Raw genomic sequence first — 17,923 nt, 5'->3', positions numbered from 1 at the left:
AAACATATATTTATCAGTAATATTCACAAAATTAAAGTAAGTAATAATAATGGCCAGAAGAAACATGGACAGACTCCCTTGCATCAGTGGAGAAATGCCTTCTTTCATCGGTGGTCTGTGAGAAAAATGTCACCCTAATACACATCCACAAAGACAGTTGGAGGCATACCACTGACTCTACAAAGTGATGTTGGCCCAGAACTATGCAGTCACTATCAGATGGGATGTCCGCCTGCCCAAGGTGAAGGAACCAGCAGCAACCACTGGAGGAACCCTGGTTGAGAATGGTTGATTTAGAAGCTTAAACTGACAATAGATGGAAGGAATCTTCAGCAGGGACCAACTGAGACTTGATCCATTTATGGGCAAGCTGGTTGTACCTAAGTCGGTCAATCAACTTGGGTACGACCAGCTTGTTGGATTTTCTACATACACTATAGGCTTTAGCTGTTAGCAGTAATCATTTTGTCCTGCTGGGCAGCAGAACGCAATAGTGGTGTGGGAGGCATTCTCTCATCAACACTTAACTGTGTTGATGGGGGAATTGTGCAATTTTCGTTCCTTCCACCCATGGTAAAGGAAAGAAATTTGCACAATCTATGGCCTGCATTAGACTTTTTATGTTCAAGTAGCAGTCTAATAATGGCCAGAAAAAAACGCAGACTCTGTTTCATCTGCCAAGAAATGTCTCCTTACATTAGTGATCAATCCCACATGGAAAGAATATATATTTTAAATATATTTTTAAAATATTCTACCCAAATATATTGACATATATTTGAAATACTACAATTCTGGCAATATTCAATATATTTCAAAATATATACCGTATTTTCCGGAGTATAAGACGACTTTTCAACCCCTGAAAATCTTCTGAAAAGTCGGGGGTCGTCTTATACGCCGGTGCGAGCCGGAGTCAGGGCGGCACTTTTTCGAGGGGCGGCACGGCGCCGCCCCCCCCTCCTCCTCCAACGGACACCAAGTACAGGGGTGGGCAGAGGGGCTGCTGTACCTTACCTGGCTCCGGTCCCACGACGATCCGTTCCAGGAAGCGCGGCTGCTCCTTCTTTCAGTTCGGACGCTCGATGGTCACGCAGCCGCTCGGTTCCGCCTCCTCACCGGTGATTGGGCGCCAGCACTGGAAAGGCACACAGGCGACCAATCACCGGTGAGGAGGCGGAGCCGAGCCGCGAAAATCGAGCGGCCGCACTGGAAGAAGGAGCAGCCGCTCCTCTCCCCCACTGACACTAACGATGGGGCACTATTCCCCCTCCACACTGACGCCAACGATGAGGCACTGTTCCTCCCCCACTGACACCAACGATGAGGCACTGTTCTGACACCAAGGATGAGGCACTGTTCCTTCCCCACTGACACCAACGATGGGGCACTATTCCTCCTCTCCACTGACACCAACGATGGGGCACTATTCTCCCCACTGATACCAATGATGGGGCGCAATTCCTCCCACTGACACCAATGATGGGGCGCAATTCCTCCCACTGACACCAATGATGGGGCGCAATTCCTCCCACTGACACCAATGATGGGACGCAATTCCTGCCACTGACACCAATGATGGACGCAATTCCTGCCACTGATACCAATGATGGGGCACTCCCACTGATACCAATGATGGGGCGCTATTCCTCCCACTGATACCAATGATGGGGCGCTATTCCTCCCACTGACACCAATGATGGGGCGCTATTCCTCCCACTGACACCAATGATCGGGCGCTATTCCTCCCACTGACACCAATGATGGGGTGCTATTCCTCCCACTGACACAAATGATGGGGTGCTATTCCTCCCACTGACACCAATGATGGGGTGCTATTCCTCCCACTGATACCAATGATGGGGTGCTATTCCTCCCACTGACACCAATGATGGACCACTATTCCTCCCACTGACACCAATGATGGGACACTATTCCTCCCACTGACACCAGTGATGGGACACTATTCCTCCCACTGACACCAATGATGGGGCACTATTCCTCCCACTGACTAATGATGGGGCACTATTCCTCCCACTGACACCAATGATGGGGCACTATTCCTCCCACTGACACCAATGATGGGACACTATTCCTCCCACTGACACTAATGATGGGACACTATTCCTCCCACTGACACCAATGATGGGGCAATATTCCTCCCACTGACTAATGATGGGGCACTATTCCTCCCACTGACACCAATGATGGGGCACTATTCCTCCCACTGACACCAATGATGGGGCACTATTCCTCCCAATGACTAATGATGGGGCACTATTCCTCCCACTGACACCAATGATGGGGCACTATTCCTCCCACTGACTAATGATGGGGCACTATTCCTCACACACTGACACTAATGATGGCACCATCATTGGTGTCAGTGAGAGGAATAGTGTCCCATAATTGGTATCAGTGGGAGGAATAGTGCCCCATCATTGGTGTCAGTGGGAGGAGTAGTGCCTCATCATTGGTGTCAGTGGGAGGAATAGCACCCCATCATTGGAATACCATACTGAAATAGCGTACCATATTGAAATCAAATCTGATGTTTTTTCATTTTTATTTGGTGTGTGTTGGAAGAGGGGTAGTCTTATACGGCGAGTATAGCCCAAACCCTATATTTTAACAGGAAAAGTAGGGGGTCGTCTTATACGCCGGAAAATACGGTATATATATATATATATATATATATATACATACTGTATGTTGAAATGCGGTTTTTACATATTACAAATTATGTGAAAAATATTTTTGAAAATACATTTGCAAATATACTGTGTGTTTTTAAAAATACATATAATCTGCATTTTTGGAATGCATTTACAAATATGTAAAAATATATGTTAAAATTACTTTTTCATATGTTAAAAAATCTGAAGAATGTAGTTAAAAAAATATATTTTTAAAAATATTTTCAGATATTTTATATTATATAGAAGACGCATTTCAACATATAGTATATATATATATATGTATATATATATATATATATATATATATATATATAGAGAGAGAGAGAGAGAGAGAGAGAGAGATTGAATATGGCCAAAATTGTAGTATTTAAAAAATATGTCAATATATTTGGGAAGAATATTTTTAAATATATTTAAAATATATTTTTCTTCCATGTGGGATAACAGGAATGCCAACATTACACACAGCCAAAAAGTCCATTGGAGGCATGCCACTAACTCCATGCACTAACTATGCATGCATCAGATGGGTGGTCCCTTGGCAATCTCCATGAAACCCTGGTTGAGAATGGTAGATTAGAATCTTGATTTTTATGCCCTTGTTGCAATTTATGACTGATCACATAGACTACCATATGGAACTTATCAAAATACCTTTTTTATGTTCTACAGGTGTCTGGTAAAATGGGAGGAGTTTAGGGGTGGACTTCATCCTGTGCACAACATAGAGGCGGGACCTCTGGAATCTGCACTGCGCAGTACGATGGATTTAACATGCAATGATCACATCTCGGTGTTTGAGTTTGACATCTTCACTCGCCTTTTCCAGGTAACTAATTATATGTACAGTATGTTACCATGTGATTGATAGAATTCTATGAAAAAGTGTTATTATTTTAATTAGTAGTATGTTCAAACCCTCAGTGTTTTTAGCCTAACACACTGAGCGCATTAAATAAAAACATTTTCCAAAATTTTTGTGAAAATTCTTACCCCGGAACTTTTACAACTTTCAATGCTGCTAGCTCTTGCTCTCTCAGTGTTGCTTCCCTGAACTTCTGGTTGTCACAGTGGCCAGTGCAGTCTGGATTCAGTATATTTGCTTCGAGAAGAAGGGGGGGGCAGGGGAGTGCCTTGCTATTATAAGTTACAGTACATAGCTGTTTATATTAATGTACACTGTTTAGGGAGACACAACCTAGTCCCAGCAAAGAGTGGTTCAATAGCAAGGGTCTCCAAACTTTTTAAACAAAGGGCCAGTTTACTGTCCTTCAGACTTTATGAGGGCTGGACTACAGCCAGTGGGAGTACAAAGGTCCCGACATCAGTGGGAAAAAATAATGCCCCATTGTTTGGTGTCAGTGGGAGGAATTCTGGCCCATCCTTGTTGTCTTTGGACCCTATCATTTGTGTTATTGGAAGGAATTGTGCTCCATCATTGATGTCATTGGACCCTATAATTTGTGTCACTGGAAAGAATTGTGCCCCATCACTGATGTCAATGGACCCTGTCATTTGTGTCACTGGAAGGAATTGTGCCCCATCATTGATGTCATTGGACCCTATCATTTTTGTCACTGAAAGGAATTGTGCCCCATCATTGATGTCATTGGACCCTGTCATTTGTGTCACTGGAAGGAATTGTGCCCCATCATTGATGCCATTGGACCCTATCATTTGTGTCACTGGAAGGAATTGTGCCCCATCATTGATGTCATTGGACCCTATAAATTGTGTCAATGGGAGGAATTGTGCCCCATCATTGATGCCATTGGACCCTATCATTTGTGTCACTGGAAAGAATTGTGCCCCGTCGTTGTTGTTGTTTGAAGGAGTTGTGTCCCTTTCATTATCTGGCCAGATCTTTCAAGGGCCAGATAAAAGCAAGCAAAGGGTCCCATTTGGCCCCTGGGCTGCAGTTTAGAGACCACTGCTCTATAGGATCCTGCAAGTGAAAGGAACCACCCTGAAACAGGGAACCTGGGGGCGCAGTCATGACACCAGCTTAAACAGGAACATAGCAAGGATTAAAAGATTAAAGAAGCTGAATACTCAGTAAGTGAATAAATGAGCCACTGAAAGTACTTAAAAACTGAGGATTTAAAATCACTTTAAAGAGGAAATTCAGTCTGTTTTTTTAAGTCAGTTTGTTTGAAATTCAGTCTGTTTTTTTTAAGTCAGTTTGTTTGAAATTCAGTCTGTTTTTTTAAAATCTAGTACTTACCAACACCTGGAGGCCAGCACTGTCTTCCTACAGCCGGTTCATTTTCCCACTGTCAGACTGCCATCTTAGATAGAACCACCTGTGGCTTCCTACATTTACTACTGGTGGTTGGCACCTACAGGCACAAACATATACATGTATGCCATTGTGCCTGCATGATCCTAGGAGCACAGCGGATTGTGGCTCATGGTACAGGGCTGCTTTGAGTGGCGTGGTGGATCATGCAATTGCTATGCAATCACAAGATCACCATGTCAACAAAGCTGTTATGAATGAATCTCATTCATAACAGCTCTGCTTCCAATACTAGTGATCTGCGATTGACCCACAGCTACCACATGGTACCTAGGTCAGTCACAGCACCCCGTACCTTAGCTGTAGTGAATCCCAAATCAATAGTAATCACAGCTGTCATGAATAAAACTCATTCATGACAGTTCAAAGCATTGCTGGTACAAGAGTACAAAAAACACTCTGATCACCCCCCCCAGAGGAGGAAAATGTTACTATGTCATGCCATGCCTCTTACTAAATACCTCAGGCTGTCTACTTTCCAAAAAAGGGGTCATTTGGGGAGTATTTGTCCTGGCATTTTAAGGGCCTCAAGAAATTTAGATCAGCACATCTGGATTGATTGATTTTCAAATATATACTGTATACCATAGTTTGTAGATACAGGCGTACCTCGGTTTACGAGCGCCTCGGTTAACGTAATTTTCGGTTTACGAATGAAAATCCATTGAAATTAATGCCTGGAGTTTACGAATATTTTTCGCAATGCGAAGCAAGTTTCCCCAGGATGCATTGCGCCTGGGAGGTTTATAGCGCCGCCCCCGTACATGCTGGAGTCTGTGGATAGCACGTGGCGTCGAGTGTGGAGGTGTTGGAGTGGTTTTTGTATTGAGTTTTGGAGCCATTCTGGAGATGTTTTAATCATATCCCTGTACAGTATTTATGCCTTTAAAGTGCACTTTATAAAGAGTTTTGAACAGATAAAATACTTTTTCTTTACTTTTTTCTGACCTCCGGAACGGATTAATTGGTTTTCAATGTATTTCCGAATATTGTTTTAATCATGTCCCTGTACATTACTATGCTTTTAAAGTGCACTTTATAAAGAGTATGAACAGATACAAAAACTTTTTATGACTTTTTTCTGATCACCGGAATGGATTAATTGGTTTTCAATGCATTTACAAATTCATTTTTAATCATGTCCCTGTACAGTATTTATTCCTTTAAAGTGCACTTTATAAAGAGTTTTGAACAGATAAAAGACTTTTTTTTACTTTTTTCTGACCTCCGAAACAGATTATTTGGTTTTCAGTGCATTACTATGGGAAACCACGGTTCGTTTTTTGAATTTTTTGCAATACGAAACGTCCCAGAGAAAGCAATAAATGCATAAATCGAGGTACCACTGTACTGTAACTTTCACACAAACCAATTATACACTTATTGGGATTTTTTTTTTAAGCAAAGATAAGTAGCATAATACATGTTGCCCTTAAGTTGTGAAGAAATTTAATTTTTTTAATTGGTTGTATTTTATAACAGAAAATAGAAAACATCCTTTTTTTTCAAAATTTGCAACAATTTTTTGTTTATATATTGAAAAAAAACATTGGAGATGAGATGCCACTAAATTAAAGCACTATGTCTGTGAAAAAAATGGTATAAATTTAATTTGAGTACATGACATTTGGGTACATGGCATGACAGAGCAAATGCCAGTTTAGTAGCGCAGTGCTGAATAGCAAAAAATGGCCTGGTCATGAAGGGGATAAAATCTTTTGGAGAGTGTTAGAGCTCTTCCCTATGAAGTGGTTATTGCACTTGAAAGTATAGCAAGAAAAATTGCATGTTGTAACAGCAAATGTTCTTCACACACATACAATACTGTGCAGGGGTGGACTGACAACTCATGGGGCCCCCGGGCAATAGGGGATCATGGGGCCCCTGTGTCCTTGCCCAAACTCAAAAAAGCCTATAAAAAAGGTACCAGGGGCATCTGATGGGGCCCCCTACTGACCCCGGGCCCTCAGGCCGTGCCCAAATTTCCAAATGGTCAGTCCGCCCCTGATACTGTGCGTTAATGCCACCATCACAGTCATCCAAGCAGCTTAGTATGGGGGCACTTGGCACAGGGGAGGAGCTTGGAGCACCGACAGGGGACTCACAAAGAGGGGAATTGGGGCTGCTCTGTGCAAAACCATTACACAGAGCAGGTAAGTATGATGTGTTTGTTATTTTAACAAAAAAAAAATGAACCTTTACTATCACTTTAACTCACATAAGTTGTTCAAATTTCACACACTGATAGAGTAACTCTTCCTCTATAGTAACTCTTCTTCTTTTTAACCACTTACCCTCCTGAGGATTTCCCCCCCTTCCTGACCAGGCCATATTTTGCGTTACGGCGCTGCGTTATTTTAACTGAAAATTGTGCGGTCATGCAATGTTGCACCCAAATGAAATTTACGTCCTTTTTTTCCACAAATTGAGCTTTCTTTTGGTGGTAAAAGATAAACACAAAAAGGCGCACTCTCCTCGTGCATTACCGTGGTTGGACCTTAAAGAAGGGGACTTACCCCGAAAGCTTTTCCTCAAAATTGTATGTTAGTGCAAATAAAAAAAGTATCACAAACAGTACTCAATTGTTTCTTTAAAAACTTAACAAATGGAAACTCACAAAACAAATGTAAAAAACGAACATGAAGCAAAATGGGTCAATGTCACAGGACTGGAGTCTTGCGATGATGGTGTCCGGTGGCTTTTTCGCACTGGGCACCATCATCACAGGACTCCAGTTTTATTACATTGACCCATTTGGCTTCATGTTCGTTTTTTACATTTGTTTTGTGAGTTTCCATTTGTTATGTTTTTAAAGAAACAATTGAGTACTGTCCGTGATACTTTTTTTTTTATTCTTTACATTTGTTTTGTGAGTATCCATTTGTTACGTTTTTAATAAATTCATTTGTAACCACGGTAATGACCGAGGAGAGTGCGCCGTTTTGTGGGTTTTTTTTGCTAGTATCAAGACTCCCCCATCTTTAGAGGGCTGCACCTTACCAAGTGACAGACACCGTTTTACATGTGAAGCATGAAGATTAGAGCGCTGGTGTTTGTTTCCGTTGGATGTATTTCTTTCGGTGGTATTTGATCGCCTGTGCAGTTTTTATTTTTTGTGCTATAAAAAAAACAAAAAAAGACCAAACATTTTGAGGAAAAAACTATATTTTTGACTTTTTGCTATTAACTGCAGGTAAATAGTGGATTCAAAGCAGAAGCAATGTGTCATCATTTAGTTCTTGACAAAGGAGGGATGCAGGCTGTCTGACATCCATGGAAGGCTACAGAATGTTTGCAGAGATCACACCATTTGATAAGAGTCACCAATGAAAAGTCATTGCTCTTGTCAGTAGTATCATCTCTGTAAATATTCTGCTGCCATGGGGTAGCCTTGCTTTCCTAAGCTATGGATTCCACCCAAGGTGTCCTCTTGGGGCTCCCTGATGTATCAGAGCTGCCTACCTACATGGAAGAAAAATATATTTGACATTTTTTTTAAAATATATTCTTCAGATTTTTTTTAACATGTAAAAAAAGTAATTTTAACATATGTTTTTACCTATATTTGTAAATGCATTCCAAAAATGTAGATTTGTATTTTGAAAGACATGCAGTATATTTGAAATTTATTTTTAAAAATATTTTTCATGTAAAGCGCTGTGTACATTGACAGCGCTATATAAGTACCTGAAATAAATAAATAATAAATAAATAAATAAATATTTTGTAATAAAAACGCATTTCAACATGCAGTATATATATCTATATATATATAGATATAGATATATATATCTATATATATATATCTATATATATATATCTATATATATATATATATATATATATATATATATAGAGATATATATAGATATATATCTATATATATCTATCTATCTATATCTATATATATATATATATATATAGATATATATATATATATATAGATATATATATATATATATCTTTATTAAAATTTACTTTGAAATATATTGAATATGGACAAAATTTTAGCATTTCAAATATATGTCAATATATTTGGGAAGAATATTTTTTAAATATATTTCAAATATATTTTTCTTCTATATGGGTAGTCAGATCCATTGAGCTCAACTAATCAGTTTCTTCTTGATGTTTAACTGAGACAGCATTAAAAATTCAAGATCCTCATATCTATACCCTTTGTTTTAGAAAAATGAAAGCTAAAATGTAATAGCATAAGTTGGACTCTGTTTCCTAAAATGACTTCTCCTTTGTCTATGATCCAACAGCCCTGGGAGACCCTGTTGCAGAATTGGATGTTGCTTGCCGTCACCCACCCTGGTTACATGGCATTTCTCACCTATGATGAAGTTAAAGAGTTTCTACAGGGCCACACACACAAGCCTGGCAGGTATGGCACACTCTGTACTTTACAGTTATTAATGGGCACCTGCAGTTTTGGAAGAAAAATATATTCCTTTAACCACTTGCCCTGCTGCTACACGGAGGCAGAGCTGCACAAAATCATGTATACATACGTCATTTGCATTTCTAGGTAGGCAGCGCACACGTGTGCGCCGCCCTCTCCGCGCCTCTGTTGCTGCTCAAGACGTCAATCACTGGATCCTGGCCGATGATTCCTGGCCGGCATTCAGTGATCACCAGTGAAAGCTGACAGGGGAGAGACCTGTGTGTAAACAACACAGGTCTCTCTCCTGTGAGCAAGGATATGCTGCTGTGTATTTCTCTGCACAGCATGTCTCCCTAGTAAAACACACACAGTTAACCCTTTGATCGCCCCAGATATTTAGCCCTAGCTGCCCAGTGCCATTAGTACAGTGTCAGTGCTTTTTGTTAGCACTGATCACTGTATTAGCGTCACTGGGGATGTCAGTGGCAGTTAGTCAGTCTCCCCCCCCAGTGTCAGAATGCCCACCGCAGTCCCACTATAAGTCGCTGATCACTGCCATTAATAGTATTAAAAAAAATTCCAAATATACCGCCATTTGTAGATTCTATAACTTTCACGTAAATCAATTAATTTACACGTTTTGGGTTTTTTTTTTCAGCAAAGACATGTAGCAGAATACATTTTGCCCTAAATTTATGAGGAAATTTGATTTTTAAATTTTTTTTATTGGATATGTTTTATAGCAAAAAGTCAAAAATAGATATTTTTTTTTTCAAAATTGTCTGTCTTTTTTTGTTTATACTGCAAAAAATAACAATGCGGAGGCGATCAAATACCACCAAAAGAAAGCTCCATTTGTCGGGGAAAAAATGAAACAAATTTCATTTATGTACAATGTTGCATGACCGCTCAATTGTCAGTTAAAGTAATGCAGCACCATATCGCAAAATATGGCCTGGTCAGGAAGGGGGGTAAATCCTCTGAAGGGAAAGTGGTTAAGGAAGCAGGTTTTTGTTTTTTTTTACAAGGACAGCTGCATTTTGAATTTTTAAAAGAGTTTTAAAGAGAGGTGATACACAGATGAAACAAATTCTCCTACATAAGTTGTACCTGTTTATCTGCATCTTCTCTTCTCTACATGCGCGGAATTTCTCAACTCTAGAAGGCATGGGGTAGGCATTTGATGTCAGCACTGCACAGCACAGGACAGGGAGCCCTAATCTGAGACCTGAGTGGAAGGAAAGGACATACAACCTTCTACACAGTTTCACAGGGAAACCTGCTCTGAGCTGGAGTGGGGGATGGGACTGACTCCTGGGATTCTGTGATGTCGGTATCAGGGGCGGACTGACAACTCATGGGGCCCCTGGGCAATAGGGGATCATGGGGCCCCTGTGTCCTTGCCCAAACTAAAAAATGCCTATGAAAAAGGTACCAGGGGCATCTCATGGGGCCCCCTACTGACCCCCGGCCCTCGGGCAGTGCCCAAGTTTCTAAATGGTCAGTCCGCCCCTGGTCTGCATAACCTGTCAGAAGTAACTCATGCAGATAGAAGAGGGAAAAGACAACAAATAGGAACCACACTAGATGTTCTGGATCGATTCTAGTACACACTATAGAAGGATATACTTTGTTCATTTTTCAGGTTTACAACCACTTTAACTATACATAAAAGAACTAAAATGTTTATAAATATTACTATTGTTGTATCAGAATCTACTTTTAGGCTAGCTTCACACCTATGCAGTTGGCATTTGATCCATTTTTTGCACATGCGTTTTTGATGCGTTTTTGCTTTTTTTTTTCAACATGTTGCTGGGCTGATTAAAATTCGAAACGCATCAAAAACACATTACATGCATTTCTGCAGCATCTACATTGAAGTCTATTGAACCAATACGCAAAGTTTTGCATTCACAAAAGTCCCTGACCCTTTCAAAAAAATGTACCAGGTGAAAACACAGAGATGTGAACGTGTCCCATAGGAAATCATGTTAAATGGACTGTACTGTGTTTCTGTAAAACGCCGAGGAAAATGCATAGGTGTGAACAGGGGCGGACTGACAACTCATGGGACCCCAGGGCAAAAGGGTATCATGGGGCCCCTGTGTCCTTGCCCAAACTCAAAAAAGCCTATGAAAAAGGTACCAGGGGCATCTCATGGGGCCCCCTACTGACCCCGGGCCCTTGGGCAGTGCCCGAGTTTCCAAATGGTCAGTCCGCCTCTGGGTGTGAACCTAGACTTAAGCTGGCCATACAAGTATAGATTTTCGTTCGAGAGTTTTCATTTCAAGAATATTCGTTTGATTTTCTAATCGTTAGTGGGGTCAAATCGATGTTCGTTTCCGACAGTGACGGGAAAGTTTAAAAGGGCAGGAAGGAAAACTTTTCTCGACCAAACATATTTTTGCCCAGTATATGTGGTTATCGTTCAGAAATTAGATTATTTTTACACTCAAATGTTAAAAGCAAAAGACAATTTTCGAACGGCGTTCGTTCATTCACCGAATGTTCAAAGAATTTTCGTACGAATATTCTCCTCCAAAAATCTACACGTGTATGGCCAGCTTAAGGCTGCTTTCACACTGAGAAGTTTTTCAAGCGTTTTTGCGTTAAAAAAAGCACCTGAAAATCTCAAGAAAAATGCTTCCCTATGTATGTGAATCAGGGGCGGACTGACCATTTGGAAACTCGGGCACTTCCCGAGGGCCCGGGGTCAGTAGGGGGCCCCATGAGATGACTCTGGTACCTTTTTTATAGGCTTTTTTGAGTTTGGGCACAGGGGCCCCATTATCCCCTATTGCCCGGGGGCCCCATGAGTTGTCAGTCTGCCCCTGATGTGAATGTATATCTATGTATGTTTTCACACTGAGGCATTGCGCTTGCGGTGCGGTGTAAAAACTCCTGCTTGCAGCATCTTTGAGGCATGTTTGGGGAGTTATTATTATTATTATACAGGATTTATATAGCACCAACAGTTTTTGCAGCGCTTTACAAAATGAAGGCAGACATTACAGTTACAATACAATTTGGTACAAGAGGAAACAGAGGGCCCGGCTCGTTAGCTCACAATCTAGTAGGAAGGGTTGAGTGATACAAAAGGTAATAACTGTAGGTAGGTTAAAAAAAGCCCCATAAACGCCTCTTCCCATTGAAATCAATGAAAAACACCTGAAAAGCACCTTAACCTCCCTGGCGGTATTCCCGAGTGTAGCTCGGGATTAATTATCAGTGCCAAAAGCAGTAACCCCGAGCTACACTCGGGATTACTCTGCAGCGTTGCTCTATGATCCCTGTTTCACTTACCTTGTCCTTCGCTCCCGTGATGTCCCCCCTGCTGCGTCCCCGGCCATCTCCTCCGGGCGATGCCGGCATCCGTCTTCAAGGAAATTTAAACATTTTAAAAAGTGACATTCACTAATACACTAAAATCACATAGTATAACATTCCTGTATCAAACCATTTCACATACATTTTGTCCCGAGTGCTTTGTCCGGCGCCCTGCCTGCATTGTGACTGTTCTTTCTGCCTGGACACTGAGAAATGCCCATGGCGTCCAAAAAGCGTCCCTTTAGACCAGCTAGAGAACAGCGATAGTAAATCAGAACCACTTGGAGAATTGAGAGATAATGATTCGTGGGGGAAATTCGTCATCAGACACTGAAAACGATTCGAACTAAGCTCAGTATTGTGCGAACTTGGCGCTCTATTTCAAATTTCAGTGTTTTTGGTTTGATTATATTATTGAATTAAATTTATTATTATTATTATATTATTATTTTTTATGATTATTTATTATATGATAATTTATGATTTCGAGTTTACTCAAATTTTATCATACCCGGGATGTTTACTAGACTCTTGTTCGGACAGATTTCAGTGAGTTATTCCTAAAAATTACAGGCCTACAATAAAAAAACAACATATTTCCATGCAAAAAAATGTACCGCTTTGAGTACAGAAATATTGACCTGGCGGTACTCCTGAGTGTAGCTCGGGATTAATTATCAGTGCCAAAAGCGGTAACCCCGAGCTACACTTGGGATTACCCTGCAGCATTGCTCTGTGATCCCTGTTTCACTTACCTTGTCCTGCGCTCCCGCGATGTCCCCCCTGCTGTGTCCCCAGCCATCTCCTCCCGGTGATGCCGGGATCCATCTTCAAGGAAATTTAAACATTTTAAAAAGTAACATTCATGAAATACACTAAAATCACATAGTAAAACATTACTGTTTCAAAGCATTTCACATACATTTTGTCCCGAGTGCTTTGTCCGGCGCCCTGCCTGCATTTTTACTGTTCTTTCTGCCTGGAAACTGAAAAACGTCCATGGCGTCCAAAAAAGCGTCCCTTTAGGTCAAAAGTGGTTTTAGACTGGCTAGAGAACAGCGATAGTAAATCAGAACCACTTGCAGAATTGAGTGATAATGATTCGTGGGGGAAATTCGTCATCAGACACTGAAAACGATTCTGCGACTTTGCTCAGCGATTTGCGAACTTGGCGCTCTATTTCATATTTCAGTGTTTTTGGTTTGAATATATTATTGAATTAAATTTATTATTATTATATTATTATTTTTTATGATTATTTATTATATTATAATTTATGATTTCGTGTTTCAAATTTTAACATACCCGGGATGTTTACTAGACTCTTGTTCGGACAGATTTCAGTGAGTTATTCCTAAAAATTACAGGCCTACAATAAAAAAAATGACATATTTCCATGCAAAAAAAATGTACCGCTTTGAGCACAGAAATATTGACATAATCAGACCGCTAGGGAGGTTAAAACGCCTCAAAAATGCCTCTGAGAAGCATTTTTGTAACAGTTTTTAAGTCGTGTCCTTTAAAAAATGCTCAGAAAGCGCAGCAAAAACATGGTAAAAATGCCTCTGCATTTTTGCTGTGTTTTTGCGCCGGATCGGTGTGCAAGTAGCCTTACTGATCCAGCTGTGGGGCTCTTGGGTCACACAACTGGCTGGACAGGATTTCAGTCCTATGGCAGGTGATACATACTTTGACTGTATATTTGGCTGGATGCCCGGTGTTGGGCTTTACACTAAATTGTTTTCCGCAAGCCTAGGAATGCATAGCTTCTTGGTTTCTCAGGAAAACTGAGAAGCTGCCATGTATAGGACTTACATTTTGTAGAGTTGTAAAGCTGATTGATATTTTATATACGTAGATTTCTTGGAAAGGCAAAAGGTGGAGCTCTCAAGTTCTCAAGCACATGAAAGTTACTTACCCTACATTGTGTGGAACGTTGATTCAGCAGTCATGCCGTGAAGAAGGTCCTTCCGTCAAATTTTATGGTCAATTTTGCTTGCATATGTTCTTTAGATAGGCTATTCCAGTTTACATACTGAAATCTTTTTTTCAAAAAATCATAAAGCAGGAGCTTGACAAGAGTAGAATATATGCCTCCCAACCCAACCAAGGCGGCTAGGCCATACCCTCCACCAACCTAGATATACAAAATACACAAACCAAGTTTTTGGAGTCAAATGGCCATAGCAGCCTTTTATTAACCAATTTAATAAATTATTTCAAAATGAAAAACATAACATTCCAAAAAAATAGAAATTGAGAAAAAACCAGGGCAATAAACCCAACTTATCTTCTGGGGAAAACTTTCCTTAAACTTAGGTCTCCAGTAGAGATGAGCGAATCGAAGTATCCGAAGTGGAATTCGAGTCGAATATCGGAAAAATTTCGATTCGTGCCGAATCCGAAAAACAGCCTAATTCGGACGCGCGAATCGAAATTTTTCCGAAAATGGCGGCTGACATGTGCGGCGACGGAGCGGGGATGTCGGGGAAGGCGCGCAGACAAGGCGCGCTGCCCCATAATGCATTCCTCAACGACATGTGATCGCATCAGCCAATCAGCAGCCAGCCAGCCAGCACTGTGTAATGGTCGAGGTATATATAGCGGCCATTTTGGAAATCTTCATTTGCCTGCAGTCATTGAACAGAGGCAGACCGCTCTGTACTAGGGACAGGGACAGAGTTAGGGCCACAGAAACGAGAATTGGGGACAGAGAGAAGTTACTTAGGGACAGAGAACCATTACTCAGGGACACAGACTTGTTAATGAGGGCCACAGAATCGTTATTTAGGGACAAAGAAACGCTAGTTAGGGCCACAGAATTCATACTCAGGGACAGACAGAATTGTTACTCAGTGCCAGAGAATTGTTACTTAGGGCCACAGAAACGTTATTAGGGCCACAGAATTTTTACTCAGGGACAGACAGAATTGTTACTGAGTGCCAGAGAATTGTTACTCAGGGACAGACAGAATTGTTACTGAGTGCCAGAGAATTCTTACTCAGGGCCACAGAATTCATTCTCAGGGACAGACAGAATTGTTACTCAGGGACAGACAGAATTGTTACTGAGTGCCAGAGAATTGTTACTCAGGGACAGACAGAATTGTTACTGAGTGCCAGAGAATTGTTACTCAGGGACAGACAGAATTGTTACTGAGTGCCAGAGAATTGTTACTCAGGGACAGACAGAATTGTTACTGAGTGCCAGAGAATTGTTACTCTCACAGACACAAAATTGTTACTTGCACAGACACAGAATTGTTACTTGCACAGACACACAATTGTTACTCAGGGCCACAGAATTCATACTCAGGGACAGACAGAATTGTTACTGAGTGCCAGAGAATTCTTACTCAGGGCCACAGAATTCATACTCAGGGACAGACAGAATTGTTACTCAGGGACAGACAGAATTGTTACTGAGTGCCAGAGAATTGTTACTCAGGGACAGACAGAATTGTTACTGAGTGCCAGAGAATTCTTACTCAGGGACAGACAGAATTGTTACTGAGTGCCAGAGAATTGTTACTCTCACAGACACAAAATTGTTACTTGCACAGACACAGAATTGTTACTCGCACAGAGACAGAATTGTTACTCAGGGCCACAGAATTCATACTCAGGGACAGACAGAATTGTTACTGAGTGCCAGAGAATTGTTACTCAGGGACAGACAGAATTGTTACTGAGTGCCAGAGAATTGTTACTCTCACAGACACAAAATTGTTACTTGCACAGACACAGAATTGTTACTTGCACAGACACACAATTGTTACTCAGGGCCACAGAATTCATACTCAGGGACAGACAGAATTGTTACTGAGTGCCAGAGAATTCTTACTCAGGGCCACAGAATTCATACTCAGGGACAGACAGAATTGTTACTCAGGGACAGACAGAATTGTTACTGAGTGCCAGAGAATTGTTACTCAGGGACAGACAGAATTGTTACTGAGTGCCAGAGAATTGTTACTCTCACAGACACAAAATTGTTACTTGCACAGACACAGAATTGTTACTTGCACAGACACACAATTGTTACTCAGGGCCACAGAATTCATACTCAGGGACAGACAGAATTGTTACTGAGTGCCAGAGAATTGTTACTCAGGGACAGACAGAATTGTTACTGAGTGCCAGAGAATTGTTACTCAGGGACAGACAGAATTGTTACTGAGTGCCAGAGAATTGTTACTCAGGGACAGACAGAATTGTTACTGAGTGCCAGAGAATTGTTACTCTCACAGACACAAAATTGTTACTTGCACAGACACAGAATTGTTACTTGCACAGACACACAATTGTTACTCAGGGCCACAGAATTCATACTCAGGGACAGACAGAATTGTTACTGAGTGCCAGAGAATTCTTACTCAGGGCCACAGAATTCATACTCAGGGACAGACAGAATTGTTACTCAGGGACAGACAGAATTGTTACTGAGTGCCAGAGAATTGTTACTCAGGGACAGACAGAATTGTTACTGAGTGCCAGAGAATTCTTACTCAGGGACAGACAGAATTGTTACTGAGTGCCAGAGAATTGTTACTCTCACAGACACAAAATTGTTACTTGCACAGACACAGAATTGTTACTCGCACAGAGACAGAATTGTTACTCAGGGCCACAGAATTCATACTCAGGGACAGACAGAATTGTTACTGAGTGCCAGAGAATTGTTACTCAGGGACAGACAGAATTGTTACTGAGTGCCAGAGAATTGTTACTCTCACAGACACAAAATTGTTACTTGCACAGACACAGAATTGTTACTTGCACAGACACACAATTGTTACTCAGGGCCACAGAATTCATACTCAGGGACAGACAGAATTGTTACTGAGTGCCAGAGAATTCTTACTCAGGGCCACAGAATTCATACTCAGGGACAGACAGAATTGTTACTCAGGGACAGACAGAATTGTTACTGAGTGCCAGAGAATTGTTACTCAGGGACAGACAGAATTGTTACTGAGTGCCAGAGAATTCTTACTCAGGGACAGACAGAATTGTTACTGAGTGCCAGAGAATTGTTACTCTCACAGACACAAAATTGTTACTTGCACAGACACAGAATTGTTACTCGCACAGAGACAGAATTGTTACTCAGGGCCACAGAATTCATACTCAGGGACAGACAGAATTGTTACTGAGTGCCAGAGAATTGTTACTCAGGGACAGACAGAATTGTTACTGAGTGCC

General features: G+C 41.1%; 1 protein-coding gene across 1 annotated transcript in view; it reads left to right on the top strand.

Annotated features, from left to right (window-relative positions):
- CBLC (Cbl proto-oncogene C) overlaps nt 1–17,923 on the top strand; it is a 71,855-nt gene that overhangs the window by 19,906 nt on the left and 34,026 nt on the right. The window contains exons 4-5 of the mRNA XM_089655207.1: nt 3,372–3,528; nt 9,267–9,388. Of these exons, the coding sequence (XP_089511333.1) occupies nt 3,372–3,528; nt 9,267–9,388 (279 nt within the window). The remainder of the gene's footprint in view (nt 1–3,371; nt 3,529–9,266; nt 9,389–17,923) is intronic.

Source organism: Staurois parvus, unplaced genomic scaffold (assembly GCF_062004578.1).
Source record: "Staurois parvus isolate SC_StPar_1 unplaced genomic scaffold, SC_StPar_1.0 ptg000827l, whole genome shotgun sequence".
In the NCBI taxonomy this organism is placed as follows: domain Eukaryota; kingdom Metazoa; phylum Chordata; class Amphibia; order Anura; family Ranidae; genus Staurois; species Staurois parvus.
This window is presented reverse-complemented; position numbering and strand designations above follow the sequence as displayed.